The sequence below is a fragment of the Phyllostomus discolor genome, chromosome 1 (assembly GCF_004126475.2).
Source record: "Phyllostomus discolor isolate MPI-MPIP mPhyDis1 chromosome 1, mPhyDis1.pri.v3, whole genome shotgun sequence".
Taxonomy (NCBI): domain Eukaryota; kingdom Metazoa; phylum Chordata; class Mammalia; order Chiroptera; family Phyllostomidae; genus Phyllostomus; species Phyllostomus discolor.
Genome location: NC_040903.2, coordinates 169,130,837 through 169,149,576, shown reverse-complemented (window position 1 = coordinate 169,149,576; position 18,740 = coordinate 169,130,837). Strand labels below are relative to the sequence as shown.

The 18,740-nt window shown below is 35.3% G+C and overlaps 1 protein-coding gene across 1 annotated transcript in view; it reads right to left on the bottom strand.

Annotated features, from left to right (window-relative positions):
• MINDY2 (MINDY lysine 48 deubiquitinase 2) overlaps positions 1 to 18,740 on the bottom strand; it is an 87,649-nt gene that overhangs the window by 26,711 nt on the left and 42,198 nt on the right. The window contains 2 exon segments of the mRNA XM_028505615.2: positions 2,788 to 2,930; positions 12,088 to 12,190. Of these exon segments, the coding sequence (XP_028361416.1) occupies positions 2,788 to 2,930; positions 12,088 to 12,190 (246 nt within the window).

Here is an 18,740-nt window from a genome sequence, read left to right as displayed (position 1 = left end):
GGGAAAACTGCTGACTAGCAAAGGATTCCTAGTCAGGGATATGGCCTTGACAGAGAAGAGAACATCTAGAGCTCAGTTTTTGGGAGGTGGTATAACAATCAACAATGACTGCCAGAGACCTTGTTTCCCCATTGAATTATCTGTTCCTGCTGAGCCCAAAAGAGAAAACAAAAGGAACTATTCAGCCATCAAGAAACCAAGGTCTGTTCTTTTCTTAACTCAAGATCAGGTATCTGCCTATCTTTTTAGTCTTATTTCATGCTTCTTACTTTCTATGCTTCAGCCACACAGGCCTTCTTTCAATTCCTTAAGGAGTTAAGTTCTTTCCCTCCTCAGGATCTCTGGACACATATTGCTTAATTATTTTTATTTACTTTATTTATTTTGCTAACTAATTAAACTCCTACAAGATTCCTTTTCAGGTCTCGTTTTAATTTTTCTTAGCTGATACTAGCCTCTTTTATTAGGAGTTATCAAATCCAAACAATGGCTGAGATGAGAAAAGCAGATCTAAACTCTCCATGACAGAACATCAATAAAAACAAAGGACACACAGACAAACCAAAGGGAGAGGGGAGCAAGGGTGGGAAGTGGGGATGGCTGGAGTGGGAGGAGATGTGGGGAAAAATGGAGACAACTGTACTTGAACAATGATAAAAAATAAAATAAATACATAAACTCTTAAAAAAGAAACAAAAAAAAAGTTCAGGCCTCAGTTTAAATGTTACTTCTCAAAGAAGTCTTTCCTGACATCCTCAACCAGGTTATAAGTCCTAATAAAAGCATTCGGCATGTTGGATGTACCCTTTCCAGAGTGTATCTCAATAGAAATAATAACTATTTGTGCAATTATTTAAGATCTGTCCCTTGCCAAAGTAGGAGGTCCTTAAATGGCAACAATCATAGCTGCCTTGCTTGGGCTGCAGTCCTAGTAATTAGCTGAGTGCCCAGACATAATCATGCTCAATAGTTATTTGTTAAATGAATGAAGTGTAGACCTGAAGAGATCAGGTAAAGCAAGATGACTTAGCAGTATTTACTAATTAGCAGCAATTCTAATTCTGATGTTTTTTGGCTTTAGATTTTCGAGGACTATGGATGACTCTGGGACCACACTCAGCACACATCTAGCTCAAATGTGGGAGCTATACAAATGAACATTGTCTATAACTAATACAGGGGTAAGAGAGCTAGGGATTTAGAATATTCTTATGTGAGCAAACAAATCATTATTTTACACTACTTTGTGCAATCTATTGATTAAAATGTTGAAAGAAATATGAAGACCTGACTCCTACCTTCAATAAGCACATTTTCACTTAGAAAAATAAGACATATTTACAAAGAAAACTGGTAACTAGGAACTCATCAATAAGGGCAAAGTAAGGATGGTATGACCCACAACAGCTACAGAAGGATGGATAGAGGAATGATCCCCAGCCTTACCTTACCCTTCCTTCACATTAAAACCACCTGGGAGCATTTAAAAAAATACTGATGCTCAGGTTCCACCTCCAGGGATGCTGATTTTAGTTGGTGATGGACTCTGTGCATTGGTATTTTTTTTAATCTTCACCTAAGGACATTATTTCATTGCTTTTAGAGAGAGGAAAGGAGAGAAAAACATTGATGTGAGAGAGAAACATCAACTGGTTGTCTCCTGTATGCACCTGGATAGAGGATCATACACACCTCAACCGGGGATTGAACCCACAACCTAGGTGTGTGCTCTAACCAGGAATCAAACCTGCAACCCTTCAGTTACAGGCTGTCACTCCTACCAAGTGAGCTCACTGGCTAGGGCTGTGCATTGGTATTTTTTTAAAGCTTCCCAGGTAGTTCTAGCATGCAATCTGGATTGAGAACCACTGCTGTAAAAAAAAAAAAAAAAGTAGTAACTTTACTGAAGAATTGGTATTCGAAATGCTTCTTAAAAGGTGAAATTTGGATAGGCAAAAAGGAGTGGGATCTTTTAAAATAGGGATTAAGGAGTAATAAATGGCAGTAAGGTGCAGAAATGTAAAAGCATAAAGTGTGTATGGGGATGGAGGATTATTAATGAGTAGACAGGCCATTATGCCTGAAGTGGTGTTGGCAGAGGGGAATAGCAGAAAATACTTTGCATTGTTATCCTGTAGGCACTGAACTAGTACCTCTAGGTGCTACTGAACATTTTTGCTATATTATTGGCATGATCAGAGCAGTATTCTACCACAGAAGCCTAGGTATAAACTGATAAACTCCTGAATTACGTCGTAGCTATAAAAATGAAAGGGATGGATAAAGAGACAATAAAATGGATGAATCCAGTCAAGTTTTTGGCAGAGCTATAAATGGCATAAGACTTTAAAGTTACACTGATACCTCTAATAACAGCAAACAGTATCATAAAAACAAAACTTAATTCTTTCTTCTAAACTCCTTTACCACTCAAATATAAACATCTATCATTCATTAGCTGTCATCCTAGTTCTCTCTCTAGGGTTTATCTTTTTTTTCTTAAAAAAGAGAATAAATACGTTTTAATGTGTGTGTATGAGAAAAAAGGAATTGAGATTTAAATTAAAAAAAGACAAAATTTGAAGTAACACTTAAATGGCTAGTCCATTTCATCCTAAAGAAGTATTTAAAAATTACCTAAAATAAATAAAAATAAAACTACTTTCATAATTTGATGGTTAAGGAATATTATGCTATTTTTTTTATTTTGAAGCAGATCATAAGACATCTCTAATTCAAGTTCCTTTAATTTCAAATAACAATTAAATAGCTATTTCTATATCATACCTTGTGTTTGGTCATGGTGCTAAAATGATTATTCCGAAAGAACACACAAAGTTCTCCTTCCTGAACCGTTGAAGTGAGTTCACATAATCCATGGTATGTCAGTTGAGTGGCTGTGTTATTTAGAAACTGCTCAGCTACAAAGCCTATGGAACCAATGCATAATATTAGAAGGAAGAATAATTTTAAAATTTAAAAAGTTTTTCTATTTACATTGTGTTCCAAGTGTGAAAAAAGGCCAGTCAGAACAAGACTTCTCTCCTACTATAACATTATGGACCCAAATTGGAGAGTCTACTGTTTTATGTTGGAAGATGTGTCTATAGGCATTCCCATCCTAAAGAAACAGTTACAAATTCTTTTTATCAGTTAATGTACATACATATATTTTACCTACTTTCAAAAAGGATTTCAGGCAGCTTGCAACAGAACACACAGACACAATAAAATTAAACCCCGCTAAAACAAATAAGGCAAGAGTTAGCAATTTAAAAAATGTGTAGGAGTGACAGATGTACGTCAACAGCTACTTCCCCAATGACGGGTGTTTGGAAATTAAAAGTGGTCTTAACAAATTAAGTTGCTTAAGATTTTAACAAAGGTCCCAAATAATTCTCAGTTCATAAAGTGCTCAACTCTTGCCTTAGGACTAAAACTAGGTGTAAAATTGAAAACAGTGGATAACTGATGCCATTTTTATCCTAATCTCCTCCAACATATACCACTATATATGAGGGGGGACCACCCCCCAAATAACTGGAAGTATCTTTTGGAGGGTGGGCCCCTTGTAGCACAGGCTTACCACACCAGGAGAATGTTCTAGGAACCCATCTGTATTAGTGTACCAGCTGGTGTTGTTGTGAGAGGCTGCATCTGGCTTCAGTGATTTTGTTTTGAAGACTCTTTCAACACACTGGCCCATTTCATGATGGGTGATTTATAAGTGTACCTGTCCACACCGTGCTGAGTGTTCATCAGTTTTTGATCAAAAACAGCATGACCCCAATGTCCCACCCTCTCTATTCACCTGATCTCACCCTGGATGATTTTTTTTGTTTCCCCAGATGAAAAAAGTCCTCAAAGGGAAACATTTTGCCAGCATGGAAGAAGTAAAACAAAAAAACAACAGTAGCAAAAAACTGGCATCAAATCGAGATCAAAACTGTTTTGAGCAGTGGAAAAACATCTCAATAGGCGTATTGCATCAAATGGAGAGTCCTTTGAAGGTGACTGAAGTTTTAACATGTAAGAATAAATGCACAATTTTTTATAAATAAATTCTAAAGGTTTTTTGGGTCCCACCTTGTGTATGTATATATGTATATTTTATATATATACAGTTCAGAAACAGAAATGATCTTTTGTTTTCAAAATGAAATATAAAGAAGTTTGGGGGGTTTAATTTAAAAGATACATGAATAGTTGATTCTTGTTATCAGCCAAATTTGCCTACTAGCTAAAATTTATTTATAACTTGAAAATTAATACTTGCTGTGCTTTCAGGATCATTCCTAGATATGTACAAAGCTGCAAAGAAACTGAATCATCGAACATGGCCATTCCCTACTGAGGTCAAACAATGCAACATTCTGCCTTGTTTCAGCTCTTATACTGTAACAAATATCCTTTCCACAGTTGACTGAGTGCCACATTCTTCCCATATTGGTGTTGTTTGGGGGGTGATATTTACAGTGTAAAATGGCCCCCAAGCATAATACTGGAGTGCTTGTTAGTGTTCCTAAGTGGATAAAGGCTGTGATGTGACTACGGAGAAAATTCATATTTTTGCAGCTTTGTTCAGGTGAGTTATAGTGCTGTTGGCCATGAGTTTAATGTTACTGAATCAACAATATATATTAAATAAGGTGCCTCTAAACAGAAATGCACATAAAACAAGGTTCTATACTTATCAGTTAATGAAAATCTTGTGACTAGAGGCTCATAGGGAACCTAATCTTGTGTTTCTCATAGGAGCACTGGTTAAATTATTCACTAATTAATTCAGTTTTCATAGCAACTTTATAGAACAGTGATTTTCAACCAGTATGCTGCAAGAATTTTTAAAACATGCAAATATGTGACTACTCAGGAGCACTGACTTCTTTTTCCTTAGATGGTCTAATAAAAAATGACACAATAGCTGTCTGATGTTAATGAATCAGACTTATACCTTTTTTGCTACAATTGTGTCCAATTGGCAAAAAATACTTTTTTGGTGTGCCATGGAATTTTAGTAATTAGTTTATTTGTGCCATGAAATGAAAAAGGCTGAAAATCACTGTTATAGAACCTAACTTCTGGGAATGAGAATCAATTTTATAAATATTTTAAAAGGCTGTATTTCTCCCTTCCCGCCTTTTCTCTTCCTCCTTTTGTTTCCTTCCTCTAATAAAGAAGAAAAGTCTCAGAAATAATAGGGGGAAAAGAGTGCTCTAAAAAGCTTCGCAAGTGAGCAGAGAGGTGCAAATATAGGCAGTAAAGTTGAACCCGTGTTCAGAAACTGACGCCTCAACAAGAAACTGAAAATAAACTTGGTAGGGCCAGAGGCAGCTGGACAGCATAGGCATTCCACTCAGTGTCCACCCCTCACCTTTAGCATCAAGCCACACCACTTCAAGCTACAAAGTGGATGTAAAAAGTTACCAGTATATCACAATATTACAAAAAATTGGTTAAGGTAGGAGGGGAAGTGCAAAACATCATATAGGAGGCCACAGCAAAAGGGAATTTATAGCCATTTGCAACTTGTGGGGTTTACAAATTTAGAAATAGAGTCATCCCGCTCAATCACTATTATTACTTTGCTAAATACTAAGTTATTGAGTAGAATATGTGGGTTATATACTAAAGCACTTATTATTATACAGCATTTTAAAAGTATAATGCCTGTGCTGAGAAGTACCACTGCTAGGTTACTAAACACTTCCTTCACAACGCTATTTCTAAATGCTCCTCCAATACCTCACTCACACAATGTCCTCTTGACAAATCCTTTCTAGAAAACACAAACATTTGCTCTGACTGAGCAGAGCAGCTCAGTTGGTGAGCAGTGTCCCGATACACCAAAGCAGCAGGTTTGATTCCTGGTTAGGGCAAACACAAGAAGCAACCAATGAATGGATAAATAAATGTAACAACAAACTGATGTTTCTCTTTCTCCAAGACTAAAAGAAAAAAACCTTTATTTATTAATTTTTTTAAAGGAAACCCAATAATCTTTTTAAAAAAGATTTATTTATTTAGTTCTAGAGAGGGAAGGGAGGGAGAAAGACAGAGAGACAGAGAAACATCAATGTGCGGTTGCTGCAACCCAGGCATGTGCCCTGGCTGGGAATTGAACCTGTGATGCTTGGGTTCGCAGCCCATGCTCAATCCACTGAGCTATGCCAGCCAGGAAAAAAGCCTTTATTTTTAAAAAAAGAAGACACAAAAAAATTCAATGGAGATAGAGCTCAACATCACTTTCATGTGTATGAAATTAAAAAATTCAACATTAGAACAGGCTTTCTCAGCTTCCTTCTGTAGAACAGGACACAGGCTCAGAGAGAATAAGTGACTTTCTTGAGGATGAAACTACTTATGAAAAAAATAAAGACTGGAACCCAGAATTATTGGTATTGTTAAAAAATTAGCTTCTTGTTACAAATGCAAACTGAATTGTATTTCGTACCAAACAATAAAACACAGTGATTTAGACTTACAGAAAACAATGTTTCCTAATTCTTTTACCACCTCTTAAACAATGACATTCCTGTGATTTTAGTGGAATATTTGAAAGCCTAATCTAGTTTCAACTTTTCATAACTAATTAAACAAATTTTGATAAACAATTCTAAGTGTTACATAGCAGTGTATTTATCTGCATTGCTTCAAATGATAGTTTATTTGCAATATTTAGATTAAATTTCAATTTTCTTATAGAGAGTGTTATTAATGATACTAACATAAGAAAATTATTATAATGGTAACAATAACAATATTACTGAAAATAAATTTAAATTAAAAATTATTTTCCTGACATCAGTGTGTTTGAAAATATCTCCTGGTTTCAGAAATTCAATACTAGCTTAGTTTATCAAATTATTTTCCTTTCTTAATGAAGAGTTATTCAAGAAGATGAAAGTTCTGACTGCCTGATGTGAAGTTAGAATGACAGGCACTAAAATTAGGCAAAAAGGAACAAAAAGAGGTAATGAGGTAAAAAGAGGCCCTGGCTGGTATGGCTCAGTGGATTGATGCTGGCCTGTGAATTAAAGGGTCGCTAGTTCAATTCCCAGTCAGGGCACATGCCTGGGTTGTGGGCCAGGTCTCCAGTTCGGGGAGCACGAGAGGCAACCACATATTGATGTTTCTCTCCCTCTCTTTTCTCTCCCTTCCCCTCTCTCCAAAAATAAATTTTTTAAAATCTTAATAAAAAGGATAAAAGGAAATTCAGATTATTTAAAAATGTTGATCAGAGGGGAGAGGGGAGGGAATTTCAGGGGAAAAGGGGAAGGGTTTACAAGTATAAAGGACACATGGACAAAAACTAGGGGGGGTGGAAATGGGAGGGAGGTGGGGAGTAGTGGGGGGTGGGCTGGGATGGGAGTAAAAGACAGAAAACTACTGGAACAACAATTAAAATAAAAAAAATGGCTGAGACTCATGTTCAAATTTAAACTCAATCAAAATTTAACTATGTCACTGTGATAGCTTTAAACAAATGATGTGATTCTCTGTTTAAATTCATCTACTGTGAGATTTCAAAAATCACAGTGTATTAATATTTTTCTTTAAGCAGATGGGACAAAAAATCTCTTTTAGTATGAAAATGTAGGGGCTCATATGATTCAATTCCAGGGAAACAGTAGGGAGTCCAGAACTTCTTATTGTGCTAGAAAATAAGGAAATACTCAAGAAATGATGAAAACATATCAAAAGAAAATTGGATCCAGCTTGAGACCATCCCATTGGCCTTATTTGGGATAATTATAAGCATTGAAAAGAACAATGATAACAATGAATCTATAATATGCTGAATAAGATAGTATCCATGAGTCTACATTGATAAAGAAATTTTTTTTAATATTTAATTTATTTATTTTTAGATGGAGGGGAAGGGAGAAAGAGAGGGAGAGGAATATCAGTGAGTGGTTGTTTCTCATGTACCCCCTACTGGGGACCTGGCCTGCAACCCAGGCAATGTGCCCTGACTGGAAAATGAACTGGTGACCCTTTTGTTTACAGGTCAGCACTCAATCCACTGAGCCACACCAGCCATGGCTGATAAAGAAATTTTTAATGGGGTAATGAAGAGAAGGGAAACTACTTTTATAGAATGCCAATTAATAAATGTAAAAGGAAAAACAGAAATATTATAACCACCATATTAATAACTGATTTAGCAAGAATCAAGAAATGCCCACTCTAGTGTGTAAAAGATTATTAGGAAACGCGGTATTCACACAGTTTCAAAGCATTAACCTCAGAGATTACTTATTAATTACAAGGGCAAAGGGTTTTATAACAAAAAATCTGGCAGATACCACCTTAATCGTTGTGAACATCACCAATAATGAATTGATGACACCATGTGCCACCTGATTTGATGCACTGGGGAAGATACAACGTCACCTATGTAGTATTTCCACCAAAAATATATAACCTAAATCTACTAAGAAAACAATCACATGAATCCAAATGGAGGACTATTGTATAAAACAAGTGGCCTGGACTATTAAGAAAAGTTAATGTCACAAAAGAACAGAAAAACAGAAAATAAGGGTTAGGGATCTGTTTTAGACTTTAACAGGCTAAATTGATAGGACGATTAGATGATCCTTGATTGAAGCCTTCATCAAAACATTTAAAATCTATAAGGGACATTATTAGGACAATTGGGGAATTTTGAATATGAACAGTATATTAGATAAGAGTATTGTATCAATTATAAATTTCCTGAGATAATTTTAAGGTGATTATATAGGAGAATTCTTTGCTTTTAGGAGACAAATATTAAAACATTAATAGTTAAAGTGCTATGATATTTGCCACTACTCACATGATTTAGGGAAAAATGTGTGTGAGAATACAGAAAGAAAGCAAAAATTCAATATGTTAATAATTGCTGAATTTAGGTAAAGCATGTACATGCACACACAGACACATATATTCATTGTGCTATTCCAATGTTTTTATTGACATTTTTCAAAATTAAGAAAATCATTATTTAATCAAAATTATATGAATTCAAACTATAACCTTAAGCATGTATATAGCACACAATAAAGGCTCAATAAATATTTGAATTAATGAATATTTAGGAATTATTTCTTTAAATATATATGTGTGTATATATAAATATATATATATTTTTTTAACCTGGAAATAATTGTTAAAGAAGAAATTATTCCTGAGAGAGCATGTGGAATTAAATGACCAACTCTGAAGTCTGGAAGCTTGTACTGTGCTATTTTTGTTGTTGTTTTTTGCTGCCTTGCCACAACCCACCATTACAACTAGACTCAATAAAGTATGAATGCCCAGATGAGTTAGCAAATAATACATACTCTGTACATCTAAAAGTTTTGTGCTTTCACTTTAAAAGTGTTGCCATCAAAATAAAATGAGTATCATCTGAAAGAAGTTGAAAGCATATTTTATTCTATTTGAATGTCAGCTAAAAACTATCTATCAGAAAGAATGACAAGGAAAGTATTTCTAGTATTTTACACCTTATAAAGATGAAATATTTGAATTAAAAAAATTAGTTACCATTCAAGACCGAAGCTTAATACATTTTAATACAGAAGGATTAGAAATAACCACCTTTTGGATATTTTATTGATTCACAAGGAAAGTTACAGTTGAAGGACAAACAGAAAAGAAAGCAGAATACTTCAGTTGAACACTATGTCCAAGAAAATATGATGAATAAAATGATAAAGGGAAGCTAGATACTACATTATAAAAATGTCTGTTGTGGCCTCTTTTTTCCTGTGATTTCTTAGTGCCTTATACAAGTAACCATTGGGGTTAAATAATTATTTCAAACATGACACACTTGTAGTTTCTGATAAACAAAAACTAGTTTAGCATTTTAATTGTACTGAATTCTCTATATAATTATTCCTTGATCTGGAAATCTGATATGCAGAATTTCATAACTATAAAATGCATATATATCAAGGAATTAATGAATTCTGGTATATAATGCCCCCAAATCCTATACCATTAAAAAAGATAATCCCTTTATTGCTTTTACCAAGACGTTCTTCTCAAGTTATAAATACTATATAAATTAGCTATTATTTTTCATTATCCTAGGGAATCAATGTCATAAATAATAACAATAACAACAACAATAATAATAGTTGTAGCATCAGGTTGAGAAAAGGAGAAGCGAAAAAGGGACTGGGTTTTGTTATTGTTGTACATTTGTTAATTAGTGTATTATCTAAGTCTTACCTTGTTTACATTACAGGTCAACTTGGGAAACTGTCGACCTGTAAAAATGCTGTTAAACTGTTTCCTATAGCTTCTTACCCTATAAATCTATTCACCCAAATATCACTTATTGGTTATCATTCCGTTAACACTTTTTGAATCCTATTATTCCCTCCATTACTACTGAATAGCATATTGGAAGTTACAGTGAAAATAGGGATCTGTAAATGGAAATTTTCTATATAGCCTGCTGTTTAGGAATATATTTATAGTAATAAAAGACTGAATAAGTTCTAATCAGTGAAGTTTTGTTAATTGAGAGAAAATACTTTTAACAGCTTTTGTTACTCTTCCTTCCCCTAAAATTTAAACTTTGCTGCCTTCAATTGTAGTGAAAGTGCTGTCATGCAAATCAATGACCAATATCCCTGTATATTTATTTATATGTTTATTGCAAGTAGAAGACTAGGGTAAACCTCAACTAAAATACAGTGTATTTTCTTGTTACTTGCCTCTTGCCTAAAAATAATGCTAAACTTATGGATAATGGAGTGATATAATTAATTGGGTTCTGATTAATATTGTATGGGATTCATGTACATGTCTTCTTTTATATGCTTTCATATACTCTTATAGTCTCTTAATTTTTTTTAAAGATTTTATTTATTTATTTTTAGAGAGGGAAGGGAGGAAGGGAGGGAGGGAGGGGGAGAGAGAGAGAGAGAAACATCAATGTGCAGTTGCTGGGGGTCATGGTCTACAACCCAGGAATGTACCCTGGCTGGGAATCGAACCTGGGACACTTTGGTTCCCAGCCCGTGCTCAATCCACTGAGCTACACCAGCCAGGGCATAGTCTCTTAATTTTAACTTTTAAAAAATATAGCACTGGCTGGGATAGATCAGTAGATTGAGTGTGGGCCTGTGAACCAAAGGGTCACGAATTGGATTCCCAGTCAGGGCACATGCCTGGGTTACAGGCCAGGTCCTCAGTAGGGGGTGTCACACAACAGGCAACCACACACTGAGAAGTTCTCTTCTTCTTCCCTTCCCCTCTCTAAAAATAAATAAGTAAAATCTTTTAAAAATGCAGTAATTGTAATACATACATTATATTATAATAATATACCATGTTTAAAAGAATCATGGGTCTAAAAATAATAAACTCCCTGCTTTCCATGATTTCTTTTTTGTGTTCACCCTTCAAACAGAGGAGAATAGCAGCCTCAGTATTTGACCATATTCATAAAACAGTGTGGTGGGTGGTGGAGAAGGTATATCCAAATGCTTTGGCTCCTGATAGCATTCTGGTTTCAAATCTGCTCTTCCCTTCACTGTTTGGAATGCCACTAAAAAAAATATGAAACTCCTGATGATGATGAACTTAACAATTTTAATTAGCTAAGGATTAGGAAAACTGAATGATCAAGGGTTTACTCTGATCCAGAATGGAGCTTTATATACAATTTATATTGTACTGAAACATAAGGCAGAACTCTACAAAAATGAACATGTAAGTACTGTAATACTCATCTCAGTCAACTGGAGTGTTCAGGATGAATTATATAGTTAATGTAGTACTCCTAAATAATAATCATTTTTAAAAACAGAAATTATCAGTTACCCTTGGTAACTGACTATATGAAACCTAGCTGGAGATTCCAAAGACTTTTATTACAATGCCAGCCTCATTTTACAAGTAAAGAAGTTTCTAGAAAATACCTTTCACTGGCAACTTTATGAATAATTATTTCTCTTAATTCCTACAAGCAGCAACATTTGTGTTTGAGAAGTCTTATTTTAGACATTTATAAGACATTAAATTACCAGATAAGTTATTTTGCCATGAATAAGCCAGGAAATAGCAACACTCACCCACCTTCACTAACCAGCTCACTATTGTCTGACTGCTTACAAGAGATGATCTTCTCCACTAGTTGGTTGTAGCTGCAGTTACCAACAGCTTTTACAATGTCATCAATCTAGAAAACAAATGACTGTCTCACTGATCATGATTAAGGTTAAAAGCAATAACAAAGAAACCTGTATCACTCTTCAGGGTTTTATTCTAGTACAATAGTAAATTTACAAATATTACTTATGAAAAAAATCAACATTAAAATTGACACCCAACTGTTTCCAATTTTGCTTACAGCTATAATGTATTATAAAATATATTACTCAGCTGTATTTCATTACCCCCCAAAATTAAATGAAATTATTACATGCAACTTTATTTCCTAAGGTTTTAAAGATTCATATAAGTGATTAAAATAAAAAATAAAGTATTTCAGGAGGAAAAATAAGAAAATATCAGTTTTTTTTACTGAAATATGAATGTTTTGTGTTTAAAGCAAGGAAAATTTAAAGGTGTTAATACATGAGATTAAGCTTTTCCATTTTATTTACTTACTTCCCAGCCAGGTGTGGTGGAAATAAAAGTAGACATAACTAATTTTATTTTCCTAAAGAAAAGTTAATGTATATTAAGCAGGGACAGTATTTGCCTAGTGATTCTTATTTAATATTTGTCATTGGAGGTACACTAGAAAAGTAAATTCAGTGTTTTAAGCCATAGGAAAACAAAATTGGGCATCTCTACTCTCCCTGCATTATATTTTGATTATTGTAGAAAAATAGACTTATACTGTATAAACAACATATTTTGATTGCCTTCTCATCCTTAAAATATATTTATAAACTATTTATATGTACTACTATATTAATAAAACATATGCATAATAAAACAAGTACAAATTAATACAATGCTAAAAAAATAAGAGGGTCAATGTTTTCTTTCCACATCCAAATAATCTTCTTGAATACTTACTCTTTGAATACCACAGATCTTGACATATATCTGCACAAGTAATAATACTCTAACCAATAGTTTCCAAATGGGGGTGCTTGTTAAGAAGTTTTAAAAGAATTCTAGCTCAAGCTGCTTATCAATTGTCTAAGTTTTATTCTACTGCTGGAGAGCAAAGTTTGAGAACAACTGCTCTGCTCTAGGCTATAATTTATTTTCTTTGTTCCTGCAAAATCCTACAATGGTAAAAAAAACTCTTGACAATGCAAGTGGGACTGATGGTTGGTTGAGTAGACCAGTAAATTGAAAAAGTAAAAGCAGTGAATTGTAGAAAATGGTTTGTGTGTGTGTGTATACACACCTATACATATATATATCGAAAACATTTCATATTAACTTGTTAATCTTTTGATGCAGCGCCAAATAAGGCCTTTTCTTTAAAAGCGGATCTATTGGTTATGGGTCTATGTAAACCACATAAAACAGTAGGACTTCCAGCTTTGCTTCATTTAGAAAGAAAACTTAAAGTCTTAAAAAGCAATTTGAGAGCATATTCCTTTACATTTTCATTATTTTTGTTAACACTTTAACTGTTTAGAACAATTTTCTTTAGTGAGTCAACCTCACTGTCTTTCAAAGAATCTAAATTTTCAATCTTAAGGAAACAACAAAAATGTAACTACAGTAAAAAATACAGGATCAATATATAAAAATCAATTGTACTTATATAGACTAATAATGAGCAATACAAAATTTCAAGTTTTCATAGCCTGAATCTCTGTATTAGTATTCATTTAATTAATTCATTTGGGTGCCTTTTATGCACTACCGTACCCCAGGTCCTGTTAGAGAAAATGCAGATGCATCAAAATAGATCTATGCTTTCAATAAAGTTTATATTCCAGAGCAAAAACAAATAATAAACCAAATAATCAAATAGATAACATGCATGGTAATTGTATGTAGTGGTGTGCAGCTATTATTTCTAATTGTTCCAAATATACTGTAATATATTTATCCCCTTAATTACTATAACATTATTTTATTCCATTATATTTTATTGATTATACTATTATATTTGCCCCCAATTTTTCCCCTTTGTCTGCCTCCACCCAGAATCTACCACTCCCGCAGGAAATGCCCACTTCATTATTCATTATTCATGTCTATGGGGATCATGCATATAAATTCTTAGGCTATTCCATTCCCTATACTGTATTTTACACACCCATGGCTATTCTGTAACTACCTATTTGTACTTAATACCCTCACCTCATCCCCCATTCCCCTACATGCACTTCCCATCTGGCAATCTTCAAAATGCTCACTGTACCATGATTCTGTCTCTGTTCATGTTTCCTTACTTTGTTTCTTAGATTCAATTGTTGATAGATACATATTTATTGCCACTGCATTGTTAGTAGTTTTGACCTTTTCTTAAAAAAGTCCTAGTAACATTTCATATAATAATGATTTTGGTGATAATGAACTCCTTTAGTTTTTCCTTGTAATGGAAGCTCTTTATCTGACTTTTGATTCTAAATGACAGTTCTGCTTGGTAGAGCAATCTTGGCTATGGGTCCCTGCTTTACAAGACTTTGAATATTTCTTTTCAATCTCTTCTAGCCTGCAAAGTTTCTGTAGAAAAATAGTTTCTGTAGAAAAAGTTTTTGTAGAAAAGGCTGTCAGTTGACAGTCTTATGGGAACTTCCCTGCAATAACTAACAGCCTTTCTCTTGCTGCTTTTAAGATTCTGTCTTTATCTTTAACCTTCGGCATTTTCATTATGATGTGTCTAGAAGTGGGCTTCTTTGCATCCATCTTGTTTGGGACTCTCTGTACTTGCTAGACTTGCACGTCTATTTCCTTCACAAAATTAGGGAAGTTTTCTTTCATTATTTTTCAGATAGATTTCCAATTTCTTGCTCTTGTTCTTCTCCTTCTGGCACACCTGTGATGTGAATGTTTGGGTGCTTCAAGTTGTCCCAGAGGCAGCTTACACTAGAATTGTTTTTCAGGGGTTCCTTTTTCATCTTGTGTGTGATTGGTTGTTTTTTGCTTCCTTATGTTCCAAACTTTTGATTTGATTCTTGGCTTCATCCACTCTATTGTTGTTTCCCTGTAAGTTGCTATTTCTTTCCTTCATTTCTGACTGGACCATTTTTATGCTATGTTCCTTGAGCATTCTCATAACCAATGTTTTGCAACTCTGCATCTGATAGATTATTTATCTCCATTTGTTGAGTTCTTTTCTAAAGTTTGATCTGTTCTTTCATTTGGGAAATGTTTCTTTGTCTCCTCATTTAGCAGGCTCCTGTTTCTGTATATTAGGCAGAGCTGCTAGGATTCCCTGTCTTGGTAATGTGGCCCAATGTGGTAGGTGTCCTGTAGGGTTCAGTGTCATAGCCTCCCCTATCACCCAAGCTGGTACTCAAGGTGTGCCCTTCATGTGGGCTGCGTACACCCTTATCACTGAGTCTTGGTTGATGTTGGCGGGTCAATGGGAGGGATTTACCCAGGCCACTCAGATGCAAAAACTGGCTGTGACCACTGAAAACCAACCTCTGCCTTTTGTGGAGGATAAGCTATGCGGTGGTAGGATGGTGGTGTTCTGACATGGTCTACAGCTGTCCACTGGATGTGCAGGCTCTAGGGTTTCCCGGGTGGTATGGGCCAAGGTCCATCCCCACCTGTGTTCTGCCTAAGGTCACCCTGTATGGGCTATAATGAGATGGCTATTACTTGTGCTGGAGTTGTAGATTCCCAGGCAAAGCCAAGCTGTGAATGCAGGCAGGCTGCTGCTAGTGCTGTGCTTGTGGCCACTTAACACAAGGTATGGAGGCTTGGGCCTTGCTGAGGCCAGCTGTTGCTTGTTTGATAGGATCTATGAAGTTGTGAAGCATGAGCCAAGATCAGACACTGATATGGAAAAGCCACTGTCAACAGATTGGGTGGGCCCATAAGTTCAACAGATTGGGGTGGAGCCTCAGGGATTCAAGAAGACAGAGCAAACCACGTCGGCCAGGAGACAGTTTCATATATGGCCCCTGACTGTCAGCTCTGTGACTCTTTTGGGGGAGGGCTCATAAAGACCTTAAAGGGCATATGAAAAAGCCCTTTTGTGGGGTCTCTGCCCACCTTTCTGTTTGGGAGAAAGAAAGCTGTCTCCCAGTTCTTGCTTTGATGTCAGACAGTTCAGTTTCTCCCTTTATGCCACTGGTCTCTTTCAGGCTGCTATCCTGGTGCTGGAGCTCAGAATGAATGAATCCATAAGTCCAAGTGTGGGTTTTTTAACAGGAACTGCTGAGGACTCCAGAAGTTTCTTCCACTGACTCAATCCCTGCTGCTCTTTGCAGCCAGAAGTTACTGGGACTCTTCTTCCTGGCACTGAAACCCCTGGCTGAGGGGCCTGGAGTGGGGCAGGGATTCCTTGCTCCAGAGATATCTTTCCCATATTTTAAAAAATGGAATCTCTATTGTATTTTTCCATTAATATTTAGTCCTATTATACCACCCTCCCCCCAGCAATCACCACACTGTTGTCCATAAGTCCTTTTTCCTTAATCCCTCCACCCCCTTACTTCCCCCTACTAGCTTTCATCTGCTCTCCATCTATGAATCTGTCTGTTTTGTTCAGTTTGTTTATTAGATTCCACATGAGTGAAATCATATGGTATATGTCTTTCTCTGACTCGCTTACTTCACTTAGCATAATGTTTTTCAGGTCCATCCATACTGTTGCAAAGTGTAAAATTTTCTCCTTTTTTATGGCCAAGTGGAATTTCATTGTGTAAATGTCCCATAGTTGTTTTATCCACTCATCTACTGATAGACACTTGGGTTGCTTCCATATCTTAGCAATTGTAAATAACACTGCAATGAACATAGGGGTGCTTATGTTCTTTAGAATTAGTGTTTTGGGTTCCTTTGTATATATTCCCAGAAGTAGGATTCCTGGGTTGAAAGGCAGATCCATTTTTAATTTTTTGAGGTATTTCCATACTGCTTTACATAGTGGCTGCACCAGTCTGCATTCCCACCAACAGTTCAAAAGGGTGCCCCTTTGTTCACGTCCTTGCCAGCACTTGTTTTTGATTTATTGATAGCCATTCTGACAGCTGTGAGATGGTATCTCATTGTGGTTTTTATTTGCACTTCTCTAATGATTAGTGATGTTGAGCATCTTTTCATATATCTATTAGCCATGTGTATGTCCCTTTGGGAGAAATGTCTACTCAGGTCCTTCGCCCATTTTTTAAATTGGATTGTTTGATTTTCTTAGTGTTGAATTTTGTAAGTTTCTTATAAATTTTGGATATTAACCCCTTATCAAATGTATTGGTGAATATATTTTCCCATTCTGTGGGTTGTCTATTTATTATGTTGATAGTATCCTTTGCTGTGCAAACACTTTTCAGTTTGGTGAAGTCCCATTTGTTTATTTTTTGTTTCCCTCACCTGGAGACATATAACTGACAAAAAATTTCTACGAGCAATGTCTGAAATTTTGCTGCCTATGTTTTCTTCTAGGATTTTTATGTTTTCAGGTCTAACATTTAAGTCTTTAATCCATTTTGAGTTCATTCTTGTGTGTGGTGTAAGAAGGTGGTCTAGTATCATTTTTCTGCATGTATCTGCCCAGTTTTCCTAACACCATTTGTTGAATAAACTATCTCTAGTCCATTGTATGTGCTTGCTTCCTCTGTTGAATATTAATTGACTATAAAGGTGTGCATTTATTTCCAGGCTCCCAATTGTGTTCCATTGATCTATGTGTGTTTTACGCCAGTACCAGGCTGTTTTGATTACTATGGCCTTGTTGTACAGTTTGACATTAGGTAGTATGATTCCTCAAACTTTGTTCTTCTTTCTCAGGATCACTTTTGCTATGCAGGGCCTTTTGTGGTTCCATATACATTTTTGAAATATTTGTTGTAGTTCTGTAAAATATGTCATTGGAATCTTGATAGTAACTGCAGTCAATCTATAGATTGCATTGGGTAGTATGGACATTTTAATAATGTTAACTCTTCCTATTCATGAACATGGTATGCGCTTCCAATTATTTCTATCTTCTTCAATTTCTTCCTTCAGTGTCTTATAATTTTCCGAGTACAGGTCTTTTACATCCTTGGTTAGGTTTATTCCTAGGTATTTCATTCTTTTTGAAGCAATTGTAAATGGGATTGTTTTCTTAATTTCCCTGTTAGTTCATTATTGGCATATAAGAACGCAACTGATTTTTGAATATTCATTTTGTATCCTGCTACTTCACTGAGTTCATTTATCACTTCTAGTTGTTTCCTGGTGGAATCTTTGGGTTCTCTATGTATAGTATCATGACATCTGCAAATAATTTGGATGCCTTTTATCTCTTCTTGTCTGATTACTGTGGCAAGGATTTCCAGGGCTCTGTTGAGTAAGAGAGGTAAAGCTGACATCCCTTTCTTGTTCCTGATATTAAGGGGAACACATGTAGTTTTTGCCCACTGAGTATGACACCAGCACTGGGTTTGCCATATATGGTCTTTGTTATGATTAGGTATGTTCCTTCTATTCCCACTTTGCTGAGAGTTTTAATCATAAATGTGTGCTGGATTTTATCGAAAGGTTTTCTTCATCTATTGATATGATTGTTTTTTTATCCTTCATTTTGTTTATGTGGTGAATCACATGTATTGATTTGCGAGTGTTATATCGACCTTGCATGCCCAGAATAAATT